General features: G+C 47.7%; 1 protein-coding gene across 2 annotated transcripts in view; it reads right to left on the reverse strand.

The window, feature by feature from the left end:
• Positions 1-1949: 1949 nt before the first annotated feature.
• The window catches only part of NTRK3 (neurotrophic receptor tyrosine kinase 3), a 203699-nt gene continuing 187067 nt past the window's right edge, over positions 1950-18581 (reverse strand). The window contains exons 16-17 of one of the 2 annotated variants that reach the window (XM_041469251.1): positions 5310-5468; positions 1950-2452 (exon numbers count right to left, since the gene is read on the reverse strand). In XM_041469251.1, the coding sequence (XP_041325185.1) occupies positions 2267-2452; positions 5310-5468 (345 nt within the window). In that variant the 3' untranslated portion in view covers positions 1950-2266. The remainder of the gene's footprint in view (positions 2453-5309; positions 5469-18581) is intronic. The other variant, XM_041469252.1, reaches the window with a different exon arrangement.

An 18581-nucleotide genomic window follows, 5' to 3' on the forward strand; every position in this document is an offset into this window, starting at 1 on the left:
GGAAAGTTATGTCCTCACTCCCACGTGGCTACTGCCACCCACCATCTCCTACCCAAGCTCTCACTGCACATTACACAGACACAGAATAAACTCACAGCTGCTGTTGCCACCACAATCCTCCTTTGGCAGTGTCTCCTGCCTCTGTCTGAAACCATCAGACAGGTCATGCCAGTGCCATGAGTGAGAGGTATTGATTGTCAGGAGACATGGGGGATGGGGAAAGGATGCAAGATCTTCCCTTTCAGTGCAAGCCATAACCAGTCACCTAGGTCCCCTTGCATGAACATAACTCTGGCCATGGGGAAGGAGCCAAGATCCCTTCTCTGTCCCCTCTTCCCCCATCTGCATTGCCCTCCACAAGTGCCACATCCGATCAGGCTATTTTTGTGCTGGCAGTTTTTGCCTTCTCAACATTGCCTTGACAATGCCTGTGCCGCCCGTTCCCTGCCTCCTGAGAGCAGCTGCCAAGCTGAGGTTCCCCCTCATCCTCCATTATCCATATGAAAAAAAGGCCCAGAAAGGTTTTGTATTCTCATCCCAGTCCGGACAGGCAGGATCCAGCATCCGACTGAGTGTTTCCCCAGGTCGGGATTATTTTTTGCTCTGGGGAGATCGGCCATAGTGAGGATGCTGCTGTCTCTCCCTGCCTGTCCCCAGCACCCCCTGTTGCTGCCTGTCAGGCCTTTCTCCTCATTGAGATGCAAGGCTGGCCGCTGCGGCCATCCGCTGAGCCGTCTGCTCCTGAAGGCACCTTCCCCTCCTTCCCCCCTCCTCCCGGGGCTGCCTGTGGAGCTATTCTTCAGCCTCTGCATTTCACAACAGCTCAAAGGCAGATGCATCAATCCTTTCAGGGGATGGGGACGTGAGGAGAATGGCAAGGGAGCTGCAGGCAGGTGTTGGTAGGTTCCCAGCCATCTCACGAGCCTGGTCCCCCTCCCTGTCCCCCGCTGGCTTGTGCCTGAGGCTTGGGCTGAGGCATGGGGCAGGAATGGGGAAGGGGAGAGGATGGAGGGGAAGAGCACTGGGATATGCTGACCCCACAGAATGCCCAGCGGGGTTGCAGGCATGTTCTCAGCTGTGTGCATCCTGTAGCCTTTCCCCCATGAGGAGAGCGAGGATCCAACTCTGCTCACTAAAAGTTTACACCGGGGGCCAATTTGGCCTTGGTGCAGACAGCTGAGGGCAGGGGAACAACCCCATGGCCACTAACCAACCCCATGGCCACTAACAGCCACAAGGGTGGGGAGGAGTGGGGCTGTTCCTCCAAAGTGACGCCTGCACTGGGCGCCCTGGGTGAGCAGCACTCCTGTCTCACACACTGGAGTGGGTTGGGGATAACTCAGGACCCGGTCCCTGGGACCCGCCCTGGACTCCCAGGCAGAGCTGCTTTGGTCCTGCTGCTCTCCCAGCACTGGCAGAGGGCTGGGGCAGAGCAGGGCTGGGGCAGAGGAGGGCTGGGGCAGGACCTGCAGCCTGCGGGAGGGCGGCTGCTCCCCCGTGTGTGTTTTACCCGTAGGTGCCACAATCCTTTGACTGTGTGTTCGAAAGCCTTGAGTCTATACATTTAAGAATCAGCAAATTAGAAAAATTGTCCTGAAATGTTGGAGGGAGGAAAAAGGCAGGAAGGCAGAAAGGGATGAGGAGGGACTAAGAGGATGGGGTTGGTAAAAGAGAGTTCATCCAGGGGCACTGCCCTGGCTTTGTGCCCATCACCTGCGGGCTGGCAAGGAGGGAGGGAGGCAAGGACGAAAAGGGAGGACTGATTTCACACATTCAGTGCATATCATACAACCAGGGCAAGGCTTTCTTCCTGCAGCTCCTACCCAGGATGGCATTGCTGCCATAGCCAGCCTAGAGCCCTGCCCAGCTGCCCGAACCATACTCACAGCAGGGTTGCATTTCACTGCTTGATTGCTCGGGGGAAAGATACCTTCTCCTTTCTTTCTCTCTTTTTTTTTTTTTTTTTTTTACATATAGTCTCACAATTTTCTGTAACAGCAGCTTCTTTCTGTATTGGTGTGGAAGTTATATAGAGAGATATCTATAAATATATATAAGCCAAACTGCCTTACAGGTTGTTCTGTGGGATTTTTGTTGATTTGCTTTCTGTTTTGTTTTTTTTTTTGTTTTCAGTGTTGTATGTGTAGCAGGCACTTGAGTTTATATGAAGATGTTTGCTTGGGAGCTGAGGGGAAAAGGGTTTGGGAGGGGGAGAGGGAAGGAAGGACAGGAGGAAGGAGCAGGGACTTCCAATAAGTGGCCACTGCTAGCCAAGGATGTCCAGGTAGATTGGTGTGGCCTTGCCCAGAGCATGGAGGATCTTGTAGATCTCCTTGATGTTGAGCCGTTGCTGAGGTTCCCTCTGCCAGCAGCCCAACATGATGTCGTAAACCTCCTTGGGGCAGACTCGGGGCCTCTCCAAAACTCGGCCTTGGGTAATGCACTCAATGACCTGAAAGAAAGAAAGAAAGAAAAGAAACACTGAATACCAGCTGGGCAGTTTATGGAGGATGTCCTGTGCCTGATACTGCTTGGCTGATGTGGTACCATCTAGTCAATGGGAGCACTGAGAAACCAAATCTCAGATCTGCACATCCTCAATGATCACCTGTTTGTTGCTAATGATGATTTTACCATGAAAAGTTTGTCTCCAGCTGCAGTTTTTCAGATCCCAAAAACCTTCCCCGTCTGACACCTACCTACCTCAATGCACTCTCCAAAGAAGAGGTCACAAGCAAATGAAATAGGTTTTAATTTATTATGTCAGTTTTTCCCGCTAAATGAAGAATGAAAAAAGTCTTAAAATCCCTGAAGTACAGTAATATTTTGCACAGCTGAAATGATATTTTTCTTGTCTGAAAACCAAGAGTCCGTTCCATTGCAAAGCCCAGGAGAGTTTTATAAGGATGAGTTCAGAGCATCTTTTTCTACATACTTCTCCTCTTTCTGACATAGAAAAGCAACTAAAAGAATGAAATTTCATGTCAAATCACATCTATGAAGGAGAAAAAAAAATTTACAGTGCTATCACTGTCCTCTGGGTCAGATTGGTGCTGCTAATGAGAAAAATGTGAGGTCCTGGATAACAGTAAAGTCTCTTCGGAGGGATGCCATTGGAAAGGACTCCCCTAAGGGTCTCTTTGTGTATTGTTTACTGGAGGAATGAATGAAAAGGAAAGGGAAATATGAGTTTCCAGAGAGCTGCTATTACTGCCTGGCCTCCTTGGTTGGGGTTGATGAGTCCCAGCATTGCTGCGTGCGAGCAGCCTGCCACGCTCTGCAGATAAACACCAGTCCCAGGCAGTGTGTGCAGGGAAGCCACCCAGCAAGAGGTGTTTAGAGTTTATCATTTATGAGTAGCAATGATCCCACCAAGCAGCTCAAGGGATACTTATCACTGTGCTATTTGCATATAAATACAGAGGGGAGAGATTAGGACTCGCTGAAAGCAATGAGAGCAAGACACAGCATGAAGAGAAGCCTGCATTGCCACAGAGCTGCTGGATGCTCTCTGTGGGGAGGAGGTGAGTTATGGTTCCTGCCAAGACATCCTGGACATGCACAGGAGCCCTGTGCTGGGCTCTTTCTCTCCAGGGTGAAGGAAAGGCATAGAGAGAAGGTAATGGACTGGTTGAGTGGTGCCCTGCCTCATTCCTCTGCTCAGAGACGGTTTTTCCCAGCCTTGGAAAAACATGTTGAAAATGCTGTGGGGGTATGAGGCCATGTAGGTGGCACAGGAGGGAGTGGCATCCCAGCCTTGCCAACACCAACACCCAGCAGGAGAGATGCTCAGCCAGCCTGATGCTTGCTCCTGGTCCAGTCCTGGCAGCCAGGAGCTTGGCACAGGCTCATTGACCTGTCCCTCCATGGGCTCTGCCTCTCCGTGGGGCTCTGGCACTGCATCTGGGCTGCCACAGCATCCAGGAGCTGGTGGAGGTGTCAGTCCTCTGCAGCCACATAGGTTCTGCCCATCCCTCCACAAGCTGTGAAAAATGAGACTGGTGGGAGCTAATGTGGCTCCCTCCCACAGAAGTATTCCACCAGGATGCCGTGGTCAGCAGGCAGAAAGAAGTGGAAACACCAACAGGTAAGGGAAGGATCATATTTTATCCCAGAAATGGTAGCAAACAAAGACACCCTCGAAATTAAGGGTAGCTGTTTTCAGCCCTACTGCCCTGCAAAGGAAACTGAGGCAGAATGAACGGGCAAAGCTGAGCTGTCACACTCCTGTTGCGTGCCTGTTGCCCATGTTAAAGCTCCATGTGCTCATTTGTGTGTGTTTGTATTTGCCCTCACAGGGAAATGCAAGAGCAGCTCATTAAATAGCGTGACAAATAACTTCTGTCGCTGTCGATTCCATTGTTTGTGCCTCTAAAATGTTTGCGTGTGCTACTTTGGGATGTACAGTCAGGCCCTATTGAGCACACGAATGGGCAAGTATTAGAGCTGTAAAGCAACACCTTGGATTTGCCATCTCTGCAACTCACTTAATTAAGGGATCTGTATCCAGAAAGCAGAAAATGCACATTTTTCATTACAAAAGGTGAAATTTCTGAAATCCATTAGATACACAGTAGGATAAAAATGTTCAAGGTTCCCACACACTGCTATGTCAAAGCATCTTTTTCCTCTCTATAATACCTCCTGCTATTCCAAGCAAAAATTTTCCAATGCATTTCTGCTGATGTGCCTCAAACCTCAGCAGTGACGCCCTGTTAATCCCAGCCAGCCTTCCTGCAACGTTTTTACAGGGCAGTCCTGTCCTGGTGGGCTGCAACTTTTGCTAGTCAAAGAAATAATAAGGGCAAACAATCTCCATGGGTTCCACCCTCAGTGAACTGGGGCAAACCATATCATAGAGATCCCAATGGCAAACACCCCAAGGAAATGTGCCACATGAGATATGTCAAGCTTAAAACAATTTCTCACAAACTGGAGCCAGCAGTGAGCTTTAGCTGCAAAAGGAGGAACCAGGGAAATTCAAGGCATGACTTAGATCCCAGCAGTAATTTGGGTATCCCCAGTTCTGGCAGCACCCCAAGAGTTTATAAGATATGAAAGATACGTCAGGAACTTAGCAGCAAGGGGCTGAGGATTAGCCAGTACATGGCTTTGGCAGAGCTCTTTGATTCCTGCAGGCCTCAGTTTTCCCAGCTCTTAAACTGAGATAATGACACTTATCCTATGGCTTAACCATGGGAGTGCCAAGGAGGGGACCATCCATGTACAAATTTTGTTGCAAACAACCTGGAAAGGAGAGACAGCAAAAAAATACAGTTTTCATCTGAGGTGTCTCAGCACTGTTGTACCTCTGTGTTTGAGAGCTGGAACCAGGGCTGTTTCCCATATGTGAAAATCTCCCAGAGGATCACCCCGAAGCTCCAGACGTCACTCTCTGTGGTGAATTTCCTGTACATGATGCTCTCCGGAGGCATCCAGCGGATAGGCAGCATGGTGTGTCCTCCAACCTGGGTGAGGACAAAAGCACAGGGAAATCTCAGTGGTGACAGTCCTGAGGAAGGGCTCATAGAATTAGATCAAGCTCCTGGTCCTGTGCAGGACACCCCAATAATCACACAAATGTACCTGAGAGCATTGTCCAAAAGCTCCTTGAGCTCTGCTAGGCTTGGAACTGTGAGCACTTCCCTGAGGAGCCTGTTCCAATGCCTGAGCAACACTTGTCATGTCAGCTCTGACATGACGTGCACAAAATCAGGGCCTCCCTGTGAACTACAGCACCAAGGAGCTGTGTTCAAAAAGCTGGGCTGGCTCCTGCCCCCCCACCACCACTCCTGGGTTTACCCACCAATCCCACCTGGTTAACATGATGCATAGGGAGTGAAATGTATCAAGAGGAATTACATCCTCTCCGCCCAAATTGGGCTGGTAAGGCAATCAAATGCGAAATGCCAAGAACATACTCCAGCCCCACAGTCTGGTGAACCTGGACACAGAGCAAGAATGGTCAGCAAAGCATTTCAGGGCCTCAGTACTCTGAGGCACGCACCAGAGATACAGCATGAGGGCTGTTCCTCTCCAGAACGCTTCTCTAAAAGCCATGCACAGGCATCTGTGCATCACCTAATCACATGAAAGCTTTTGCACTCACAAAACTGTGCTACAGGCCTTTTCAGAGACTGCTTTCCATACGTAAATGACTGCAGGACCACACTGCAAAAGGTGGTCTGTAGGTAAAGAACAGGCTCTTACAGGCAGGGATATGCCCATCATTTAATGGAGGAAGGAAAGCCAACCCCTTTGGAGAGTTTGGAACTGGGTGTATAAAACTGGGGTATGCCAAGCCAGGGAAAGGTACTTCCTCAGGAAAGAGTCAGCCCTCCTGTAAGGCACATGAATCCAGCAGGCACACAGGAGGCTTGCAGGATGCACGCAAACAGTTCCAAAGAGAATGGATTTACCTTCAGATTCACTAGAGATTCCTAAACAAGTTTCTTTCAGCAGGACAAGTTTTTCTCTGTGCTGTCTTTCTGTACAAGAAGCTTGATCTGTGGGGAAACAGCTAATTGCTACGACCAACCAGCACTGGAAGCAGCAGGGCTGCAAATCTCCACACTTTTTTCTGCTGAGGGTAAAGTGTCCGAGGCTTTAGCAGCGATGAGAAAAGTGCTTTTGTGGAGCTGCTTGGAAGAGGCTTGTCTCATTAGGGACACCAAAAAAGCAATGCTAATAACTTTGTAGCACTGCAGCTGAATCAAAGAGGCAGAAATCTTTCTGGTCCTACAAAGGATGAGGGGAGACAGTGTCTGCTGTCTAGGATTCCAGCATATGTGTGCCTATTCCAAGTAATGAGATTGTTGTGCTTGCTTGGACAAAAACATTTTTTCTACAAACAAAAGCTCTCGTCTGAGCTGCCAGTTTTTCCACAGGTTTCTTTGACTGATTAAAGCAGAACTAGTGTGGGGAAGGGTCAGTACAGGGACATTGCAGTGCTTGGAAGCAAGAAGGAGGTGTGTTGGAATAGGGTGTGAAAGGGGTAGGATGCTCTGCTGGCTTTCTGCATGGAGGAGTTCAGATTTCTCTGGGGTTTGGCAGAATTTAGACTCAGGTTTGCAGAGTTGTACTCAGAGGGCTGCAGACCAGCCCTTTCCCTTACTCTGAAACAGACCCTCCCTCAAAAAAGAGGAGAAAAGTCTAAGGAAGATCTTTCTTTCCTAAGTGCAGATGCTTGAGGATAAAAAGCTCATTGCAGCTCCACACCTCCTGTTTTGAGGTGGCTTGGCTGGTGTGTTCTCAGCTTGCTGCTCTGAACTCCCAAGAATGTTCTGCTGTAATGGAAATGGAAATATGCTTTTCTTTGTTTGTTCCTTCAAAACCCTGGCTGCAAATTTAGCTCTTCCCTACAATCCCAGCTTTTACAGCTTGCTTCCCCCTTCTTGCAAAGGGCTCTGAGGAAACATTATAAGCAGAATAGGACATACATCAAACTTGATTGTTGCAAAAACTGTTTTGTGCTAATGCTTATTTTATTCTCCTTTAAGCAGCACTAACTCTTCAGTTTTCCAGCAATCTCAAAATTATTACTTGCTGAAAAGCTCTCTACGTTTGCAATATCCTGAACCTTGCAGGATCATTTGTGATTACAGGTAGTGCAACACACTGAACACAGTTAACTCCCTTTTGGAGAGGTCTTAGAGCAGTTCAGAATGTGTGAACCAGGCCCTCAGCTTACACAGACAGTATCTCAGCAGCACTGCTCGAAAGGGAGGGTCCTGATTTACACCACTCAATGATCTGACCCTGGAAACAGAGCAGAGAAGCCAGTACTGCCATCTCAGTTCTAATAAGCTAAAATAAAGTCAAGATCTTTGGTCTCCTCTAGACACACCCTGGTGAAGATCTGCCAGCAAAATGACATACACAGTCAAGAGTTGTCTCAAGGATGTGACAACACAACCTTGGCTTAGCTCATAGGTTGAAGGTTAGGAACAGCCAAAGCATTCCTCCCAGCCATGTGAGACACAGCTTTTACTATAAATTGATCTCATAATAATTAATAATCACATTAATTTGGGGAAGAAAATTCAAACAAGCAATGCCCAGAAATTAGTGGGTACCAAAACCCAGCCCAGCTATGCTCAGAGATGAGGTGCTCCTTGCAGAGGCATCCTTTGCATCTCAAACAGGGTGCCACATTTTTGAGAGCAAAGATTAAGCCTTGAACTTACCAGCCATAAGCAGAACAGGCATCAATTAAACTCTACCATAAACCCACTCCAATGTCTAACCCAGCACATAAGGCTGACTATTACATTTTAAAGAATTGCCTTTACTGCCCCTCACTGCTTCCCTTGCAAACTGATTAGGATTAAAATTCCCATTTCACAGATGAGAAAACAGATGCAGGAAGGCAGGAGAAGGCCCTGCTCCGAAGCTGTGCAGTAAGTGAACACCAAGTCCTCCTGGCCTGCAGTCAGCCATACCCTGTTATTTGATGATGTAGCAAAATGATTTAGAGCTGAGCACAGAGGGATGGTGCTAGTGATGCCACAGGAAGCAGAGTGTGTCCAGGGTGACAGAAATCCTTTGCATAGCATGTAGTGATTGTGAGCTGTGTTCTGCCACTGTAGACTGGCACGTGATTCCCTCAGCTACACACTTGTTTTACAGGACCAGCCATTGCCAGAAGCATAAAACCAAAATGATGCTATTAAATCAGGCTGAAAAAATGGGTGCTGTTTTCTTCTTTTGCAAAGCCAGCTTACAAGGCACAGCCTTGGCTTTGGCAAGAATCATTACCATGCCTTTAGGGAGAAGGTGAAAGTTTATTTCAGCCTCTGCTTGCTCAGAGCTGGGTCTAGCAGAACCAGAAATAAGTGACCATGCAGGACTGGTGTTTGTTAAGAGCATGCTACTTTCTGGGATTTCTCTGAAACAGCCATGTCAACTTCTGACACCGTCTTCTCCATTTGGGAGCTAGGGCAGGGAGAGCCCTGCTAACAGGTAGCCTCACCTTCCCCAAGGGTAAAATGTCCTGAAACAGTGGCATTACAACATCTCCCCTGGAGACACTCCATAGCCTGGAAGAGGGCTCTGCTTGCAAGCAAATAAGACAAGTAAATCCTCTTCTGCTCCTCTCTTTAAATCCTATGATGCTGCCAAGCTTGCCCTTTTGCCTTGTTATTTTAATGCTTCACAGATCTGCAGACTGGCCTCTTTATCCCATTGCCATGGCTGTCTAGCTTTGTTTGACATTTTTAGCTAACTTTCTCTCCCTAGATCAACTCCCCATGCCCACACTGACACGTTATTCCCACTGCTCTGCTCTTTCTGTTCACAATGCTATCCTGGTAATAAATGGAGCAATCAGTGCACATCCTCTGAGCAGCCAAAGTTTTCTTCCTCTCCATTTCAAGATCACAGTATCACCTACTCAATTCCATCCCTTTCTAGTGGATGCTTCCAAGGGCATGACCTGATCCACAGCCCCGTGTTTCTGATACTCCAGGGCACCTGGCCCCTGCTCTGGAGCCTCATTACACATCCAAGCCCTTGGACTTGCAAGATATCCAGCCCCTCCCTCTGAGCAGCTTATTGCTGGATTAGATATGAACCTCAGGGAGCTGGGGGAGGTTCATGAAAGGCCAGCATTAATGGCCATTAGGGAGAGAGATAATTACTTAATGCTAGTACAGCACTTTGAGGATGTAAAGCTATATAAGTGCTATGTACAAGTAGTATTATAAGGCTTGAGGTTTGTCTGCTACCAAGGAAGGCTGGTGTCTGGGGGAAAAGTTCTCCTTGTCCCAGCTTTCTGAATGACATCCAGCTGATTAGGAAAGGAAAAGATGACATGTTATCCCCTGGTGAGTCTGACAGTACAGCAGCAGGTAGTGGAGCAGCAGTTTCAGCAAAGACTGTGCAATAAATCCACAGTTTGGGCCACCAGCAGAGATAACCTGAAAATCAAAATCAGAGTAGGGCTGAAAAACCCTCATGCAAATTTAGGACTGGTGGGAATAAAGATACTAGCACATTAAAGGAGATTTTGGTAGGAAGCACTGTTTTCCCCCTTCCCAGCTCACATATCAGGACTGTAGTCCAAAGCAGCATTCAAAGGGGAACTACTGAGACGTCTTTTCTACACCCACACCTGGAAGGCACCTCCATGGATCTCAGCTCAGAATGGGATTTGTCTCCAGCACACTCTTATCATGTGTCTTATTTTTCTTTTTGAGCAGTTTCCTTTGCAACATTGAAATAAAAACCAAACCAAACAAACCCAAATAAAACAAAGAAACAAACAACAACAACAAAAAAAAACCCTGGTCATTTCCCTGGTCATTTGACATTTGCTTTCCAAGGTCATTTGACACCTTTCCTCCTGCTTCTGGCACACTTGATGGAGGTTTTGCTCCTGCCTTGGGAAGATCACAAGAACCACTGTAGTTGTCTTTGTATCATGCAGCATTATTTGAACTTCCTATTTTTGTGCGGGAAGCAGAGACATTTGAGTTTGTACAGAATCACATAGCAGTAGTGGAGACCTTGGCACCATTCCTCTCCAGGAAATTCCACTCAACCTAGTGATAAGACACACATTCTCTGATTGCCATCTCTGTTCCTGCTGCTGTAGGTAGGGGTGACCTGGGATCTTTCCTTGCAGGCCTGGATGCCATCCCAGCCTAGACCACACCAAATCTTATGTCCTTTAGAGCTCAGCTCTCGGAGCTGCGTGATCCAGCTCTGAGCCTTCCCCAGCAGGCAGCTGTAAGTCCCCATCAGGACATGCTGATTCCTGTTGCAGGCAGGATATGTTGTTAATTCATCAGCTCTGGACAGCCTTGTATGAATAAGAGCCACAGGTGGCTCTCAGGGTCATCTGAGAGGATGTAAGGGCAACAAAAAAAAAAAAGGCAATGAAAGCAAGAAGGAGGAAAAGCTGCTCTGTTTGGCTATGTTGAGCTCTTGGAGAACAACAAACAAAACTGATGTAGATTGTGCCTTTGTGAGTCAATGTTTGTCAGTTCAGGTTGGGGCACAAGGAGATGACTTCTCAGGGTGATGCAAAGAGCAGCACATGCTGCTGGCTGAGGATCCAGCAGGAGACACTCCTTCCTTGCCTTCAGCCTGGATCCAGCGGCACTGAGAAATTCTTCAGAAGTGTCAGTATTTTGCCTCTGTGAGTCCTGACAGATTCCTGGGCACCTTTTACAAAGCAGAGGGATTAACTCTGACATGCCAGACAGAGCTGAGCTTTGCTGAACCTTAGCTGTCCCCACTTCATAGTTTCAACTGTCACCTTAGTCGGCTCTTAAGTACCCAAGTTTAGATCAGAGGTTGCTGAATTTAACTGCAAATTATGACTGGATGTGATTCCCAAGTGCTTCATCTGTAATTTCCTTTCAGCTTATCCAGGAAGAAAGGTCCTAGCTATATCTGAGACTGCACCATTGCCAGAATTACCCGGGCCTCCAAAAATCCCCAAGGTGTTCTCCTGATGGAAAGGCATTGTGTGCTGCACCAGCCCACGGGCTGAGCCTCCTCTAAGTGACTCAAAAGCCATCACAGCCCTGTCCTTGCCTTCACCTCTGTGTCTTTGCAGTCACTGCTGTCATAGCCAGTGCTGAAGGGGAGATTAAACAGCCAGCAAACAACAAAAAGCTCCCATCAAACTTTTCAACTTACTTGGCTGTGTCCTCAGCGCGTTCCACTCTCTGGAACAGCAGATGTGATCCTCTCACAATTCTCACAGGCTACTCCAACCACCTCCTGCATTGCAGCTCTGGCAGTGCCACAGCAAAAGGCTGGCTGCCTGCCTCCCTGCATGCCAGCAACCAAAGGCATCTCACAGCAGTTTTCCAGGGATTTTTTGAGATGTACAGAATGCACAAAGCAACCTGGATGCATGGTTGCATGGAGTTGTGCTGGCTGTCCCAGTCGTGCCCAAGGAAAGGAACATGCTGGTTGCCTGCTGCTAGAGGTGAGAAGGTTGGATTTACCCAGAGAGAACATGGGAAAAGGAACCAAATGTCCCTGCCACGAGGTGATGTAAGGAGCCAGATGGACTTGTTCAGGAGCAGGAAACACTGACCAGGCAGGGTTAATGTGAAACCGAGAAAGGGGTGAGAGGTTCCTGCTGTCAGTAGGACTGTTTGGCAAGGGACTGTTTGTTCCCCCTAGATGCACATACTGTGTTTAAACATGAGTCTAAAAATAAAACCTGCCATTGACATTGTTTTTCCTTACTTCATTTAACAATCTAGTTGCTTTATGACCTGTAATTCCAAATCACATTGAATCAAGCAGTGTAATTTGCAAGCAGGGACAGCAACCTTTCCCCCCCTACCCCTCATCTCTACTCCACTGAGTGTGTTTTAATCCCACGGTTTTCAGCATTCCTAATGAGCCATTAACAAGCTGCCAATTACTTATGCAAATGAGGGAGGGCAGACATGGAGGGGTGGCTGTAGCTAGAGGTAAATTCTTCTACCTCAAAATGGTCTGAGATAAATCACTGCTGCTCTAAGAGCTGCCTGTGCCCAAGAGTCCTCTCAGCCATATTACCTACTGTCTAAAAATGCCAGAGGTAATGCAGAAGATGGTTAAGACAAGGGAAACAGAGGAGAAATTGCACATATATTTTTAATTATGTTTGCCAATAATCTGCTTGGTGTGCACCTTACTACAACTCACTCTTCACCTTTTCTTCCCAACACTCAAAGCAGCTGCACTCACTGCTTGGAAGCAGCTGCACAATCAGCCTGCATAGGAATGGCCAGTTCCATGTTCATCTGGAGTAAAAGCTCCAGAAGCCATGATCTCCAACACGAGGACATGAACTGTGAGAAACCCCACCCAAGCCTTATTCAGCTGGGGGGTTGTGGGAGCAGAGAGACTGTAGTTTGTAAAACCTGTAGTAAAGAGGTCAGCAAGAGCACCACCAGCTCCTAGCAGGTTATAAACCCTTCTCCTAATGATTTCTGTCTTCCTAGGTGGAGGAGAGATGACCAAACTTATTCCCTGGGCCACCTACTGAGAGGCTTCTGGTGGCCCAGAATGACAGAGGCCCACACTGGGAACTGAGAGCAAAGTTGTAGTGCTTTGGAAGGATTCTCTGGTCAGCTCCCCAGGACATCCTGGAGTTCCCTGCTCAGCTGTGGGTGGGCAGGGGCAGCTGTGGACCTGTGTGTGCCAGAGGTGGCCTCTGAAGTCCTCTGCATCACAGACACAACACGATGGGCACACATCACAATCAGTCAAAAGCTACCTTTCTTATGGTCACTGCCCAGATAACAGCAGAGGCTGGGAATGCCACTAAATCTATTGAAACTACAGCCTCTAGCTAGTTTGTCAGGCACCTTACAGATTTACCAGTTGTCTCCACAAGGCTGGAGACCCTTCCGTCAGGACACACTTTCTTAGGACAGGCCTGCTCAGAGACATGTGATACCCATGAGACAATGCTCTCTGCTGGGTCCAGCTTTAAAGGGGATTGGAGTCTGCAAAGACTGCTTGTGTCAACAGAAGCTGCCCATGAATGATCTGCATTATCATTTCCCTGGTAATGCTACAAGAGGTGTTTAATAGCTCAAAAGCTAATCGGATAGAAGACAAGTTAAACCATCATGATGCAAGAAACACATCCGCCAGGATTATGTTCTTTTGGCAATGAAGAGAATGAAAATCAACCAGTTTCTGGCTTTGGGAAGGAGGAAAAATATTTGCCCAATAAATCTTAACCTGGCGGTATAAAAGCCAAGTCTGAAAATGGCCTGAGAAATGTAGCTTAGGAAAAAGCAGCAATAAAAACCTGCATGTGTGATCACTCCATGCTGAAATGCTTTCAGAGGGGTATCTCATCATCTCCCTTCCATCATGTCTCTCCCTCTGTCCTGCCAGTGCCTCCCCTCTGGGTAACCAACAGCACTTGTCTTTGTCTGCAGCCAAAGCCATTCCTGACTGAGGACTACACAAGATGTAGATAAGGCTCCATTACTTCTGGATACTGGATAATCAGTTCAACTGCCTTCGCATTAATCATGATAATATTCAAAATTCATTAGGCGAGATTGTTTGGAAATCTATTTCTTGTTAATGTCAGATTCGCTGAGCATCGGCCCGGCAGCATGCAGACAGAAAACTGATACAAGCCAGGGCATGCCACCTCTCTATGGAAGCATTCCCTTTTTTTTATGTGTAGCTAGACTGTGATGTGGCAGCTCCTGCCTGGTTTGTGTTTCATGAATCTTGTCAAGAGCAGTAGAACACCATGAGCACACCATGCTGCCACTTTGTTGATCAATGGACAGCTACAAAAATATATAGCTGCATATATACCATACAGCTAATAATATATACAACATATACTGTGGAGTTTTTAAGGGGGAAGGCTAGACATTCAGATCTGCACCCACAAATCTTAATGATTTTGTATCTAAAACCTGGGCAAGCAACCCAAAAACTTCTATGTACAAGCATGGTATGGAGGTACAAAAATAGAAAGTATTTTAAAAATTAAAAACTGTTCTTTGCTTGCCTGAAAACTTACAGCACTTTAGAATAAGCATGGGGCATAATTGTTTTACCAAGATGAAAATCTTTCAGGAATAAAATAGCTGGATCATTTCTTGTAGCCAGTCTTGTGTACCAGTTGAGGATTCCTCCAAAGAGTGCATTTCCTAATGGTCTATTTGGCCCATTTAGGCATTTTGGATATTACTGCTTTCCTTCAGGTGTGGGTTCTCACCCTCTAGTTGAACAGTGGTTCCTCAGCAGGGAAACATCACAGAAACACAGACCAACGTCAGAAGATACATAGGCTTTCTCTCCTAATGAAGGCAGTGCAGGCACAGATGGCATCTCAGATAAACACGCAGAAAGCTGTGTTAGAATAAAGAGCTCATCATCGGAGGCTGCAGTGTCACACCTACTAATGATGTGATTAAACCCATCAGCGCCGGTGGGAAAGCTGTGCCAGCTCTGGCACCGCCGAATGAAACTGCATTTCACAGCAGGGCAAACCCCAGCCTGCACCCCCCACCCTCCATCAGTCACAGCACTGCAGAGACACGCTGGGGATGGGGGTGTTCTTGGCTAAACTTCCTGAGACCTAAACCAGGGGAAGTTGCCACGGACATCTCCTTTCTGTGCCTGCCTCAAGCACCCCTGCCCAAAGCTGGTGTGGCAAGCAGGGGAGAGGCTGCAGATGGTGACAACAGCTCAAAAGGGACAAGAACAGGAGAGGACAGTGACAGCACCTGTCTGAGCACTGCTGTCATGGAGGAGCAGCAGTGGCACCAGGAAGGAGAAGAAATAAAACCAGCAAAAGCCAAAATGGTGACGTGCAGATGGTGAGGTTGGGGTTGGGCTGCAGGGTTCTGCTGCAAAACAAGCTAAACTTTAAACATTTGAAGGAATCAAGCTTTGCATTCTCTTCTCTATTTTTCCAGCTAAGACTTTCTGTGCATTGAAGTTCCCTCCATTCTCTATCAAGTTGTCTGGATGCCCTTGAGTAGGACAGAGCTGCTGCAGTCCCATGCATTTCAACCGCTGAGTTAAAATTCTTCCTCCCTACTTTATTTAGCCAGGAGCATAAATAAATAAGCAGACCCACAAACACAGGAACCTTGTTCCCAGATGCCATTAGAGCCCTCAAGCACTAAGTGGCCATCACAGATATCACCAGTTGCCTTCTGCTGCCCTCCCTGCAGCCAGACAGACCCTCCACTCCAACCAGCCCCGCTGGGGCCATTGCACAAACCCAGCACCCAGCAGGACACATCTGACTGGTTTTGCCCTAAGATAGTACTGCTCCAGGACAGTCGGCTCTCCAAACAGGCCAGTTTTCCTAGAAGAGTCTCTAGCCACCAGCTCTCCATTAGGGTTAGCCACAATAGGAAGGACGGAAGGAGAAAGTGAGTCTAAAAACCGCTAATGTTCTGCAGCGTCAGAAAGGATGGATGACCCCTGCAGACATATGCTGAGCAGACAGGACAGCCCTCAATTATGTCACTGCTGGAGCATTTACTTCAAGGATAAACGTGACTACAAATGCTGGGCTTAAAGCTGTGGCTGCTTTTGCTCCTCTGGATAATCTGCTCTAGTCCAGGAGCGTTAGGAGTGTGTGTGCGCCGTGCCCCCGCAATGACATGCATCTGCCTAGGAAAACGCTTTACAGGGGAGAGTAGAGCTGAAAAAAAAACCCCATTAAATTTCATTCTTCTCCTTTTCCTTTGTGAGAGCAGGCCCTAAAGGATTTGCTAAGGTATTGATGGGTGCCAATCCATATAACCCAGTGAACAATCCACAGCCTCCACAAGGAAATCACGAACAAATCTTGCCTACATGACGGAAATTTCCTGCTTGCCACACTGATTTTCCCCACTCATCCTCACCGCATTATCCCTGTGCTAACTTCTATATACTTCTCTCAACATTTTCTAACCTTCAAGCTCACAACTTTGTAAATATTTGCAATCAGGTAGCACATCTCCCCACTCTGCTCATCCTTCAGACAAATTATTTACATACAGCCCTTTCTATCCTCAGTAATCAATGGCTTCACACTGTCTTTGTTTCTGCCTCACCTCTTCAGAAGCTGTTGACTGTATGGATGCTCTTTGTGGGGATGAATTGGAGACATGTGACTATGTAATAAAAGAGTATTTAAACTAATGATTGCTGCAGACACACACACTTTGCTCTTTAACTTGGGTTCTTTACATGGAGGGCTTCAGAACAGCATTTATTTCACCGGTTCACTGAAAGCCAGAAAATCTAGGGAGCTGCCACTGAAAAGAGACTGTGCTTGGCTTGAAGAGGACATGGGTTAAAAAGACAAAATGCAACGTGGCCTGGGGCGGGCACAATCTCCCTTTACAGCACTACTTGCTGTATATTGATCAGAATGGGTTTGCTGCTTTATTAGCCACTCAAGAGATGCAATGAGCTGCTACTGGAATTTGTGCTTGATAATCAAAGGCATTTGTCATTCTTCCAAATGCTCTGTGAGTAGGTGTTTCATTTGGGTGCACGTGAGAAATGGAGGAGAGCAATCTGGAGCAAGAGGCATTGTCCTGATCCACTGCAGCATCCTCCATGGCTCCATGGACACCACCCCATGGTATGGTCAGGGACATGGACAGGGTCTCTGGCACAGGACAGTCCTTCATCACTGGCACAGCTGTCCCTGGTGACACATGAAGAGCAAAAGCCTTTTGCCTTTCAGCTGCCTGGCACATGGATCTCCCTCACAACCCTCCTTTCTGTTTTGGCTTTCCTAGAATTTCCTAGACAAACTGCTCTGGGTTTTTTTTTACTCCCTTTCTCTGACAAGTACAGGTGGCCTTCCTACCCTCTGATTGCACCTCCCCCAGCTTGAATTTTAAACTATTTAACAGCTTTAAATGCACCTAATGAGGCTTCAGCCTGCACTTTGCTGCCATCCCTCTGCTTCTCAGGCACCAGGAGGAAGAGTGGTGTGGAAGCCTATCACAGACTTCCCTGCGCTGGAGGTCTAATTGCACAGTAACTGGTGACCTCGTGAGTACAGGGTAATCTGCTGTGCAACACCAGGGTAAATGATCCCAGTACTCCTGTCTTTTCCACTGCAGCCTTCTGCAGAGATGGAAATACAGCCAGTTTAATGGTAATTAATCTTTGAACCGTCTGACACTCACCCAAGGCGGTGAGGAATAACCAGCAGAAGCCCACTGGCTCTGTGCAGGACAAGGGACTCAGGAGCCACTGCTCTGGGAGTGTCCAGTGTCACCAAAAGTGTCACCTGGCCAAAGCAGGGACTGCCTTGTCACCTGGGCTGTCTGGGAGCCAGCTGCCAGAGGCAGTGGGAATGGGCTGCTTTCTTGGGGCTGGTTACAGCTGTGTCCTGCCTGTTGGGCATCAATTACTTGGAGAGACACATCCAGAATCATCTGCAGAAGGAAGGGGGCACCAGGGGCATGTGGATGCCTGAGGGGAACAGGCACCTGTGCTGCCAGTGGAAGCAGGATGGAGCCAGAGGTTCTGAGCAGCTCAGCCATGCTGGGATGAGCTGTCTGGAGTGGTTCCTTACCCTCACTGCAAGGGAGGTGGGTGGGAATGGCATCAATGCTTTCCTCTGAAACCATCCCAACCAGCCAGGCCCAGGCCCAGGCATTCACCCTGCAGAACTCTAGGAAAATCAGCCAAGAGATCCATTTTCTCCCTCCCCACTGTGAGATGCATTTCATTCCCTCCCCTGCTAACAGCCTGCTGCCCTGGGGCTGGGGGCTGTCTGTCTGACCCCTGCATGGCAACAAAATATATTTGCATTCATTTCAGACCCACTGACATCATTCTCTCTGAAGACCTCCAGTTTTTTATGGTAAGCACGGTAATGATTTTCAGATTATAGACTAATAAAATATTTTAATTTTTTCGGCACATTAAGGTGGGCACTATATGATTGTTATGACATTTAAATAGTGCTTAAAAAAAAAGAAAAAGGAGGGTGAGAGGGTCTGCTTGCATTTCTTTTCCAAGCATGGGCACTGAAATAGAAACTTAAAATCCCACACGTGGGTACCGAGATCAGCTCTGATACCTCCCCTCTGTGCCTGTTTCACTTGAATACCTGCCAAGTT

The sequence above is a fragment of the Pyrgilauda ruficollis genome, unplaced genomic scaffold (assembly GCF_017590135.1).
Source record: "Pyrgilauda ruficollis isolate IOZ18807 unplaced genomic scaffold, ASM1759013v1 scaffold23, whole genome shotgun sequence".
NCBI classification, from domain to species: Eukaryota; Metazoa; Chordata; class Aves; order Passeriformes; family Passeridae; genus Pyrgilauda; species Pyrgilauda ruficollis.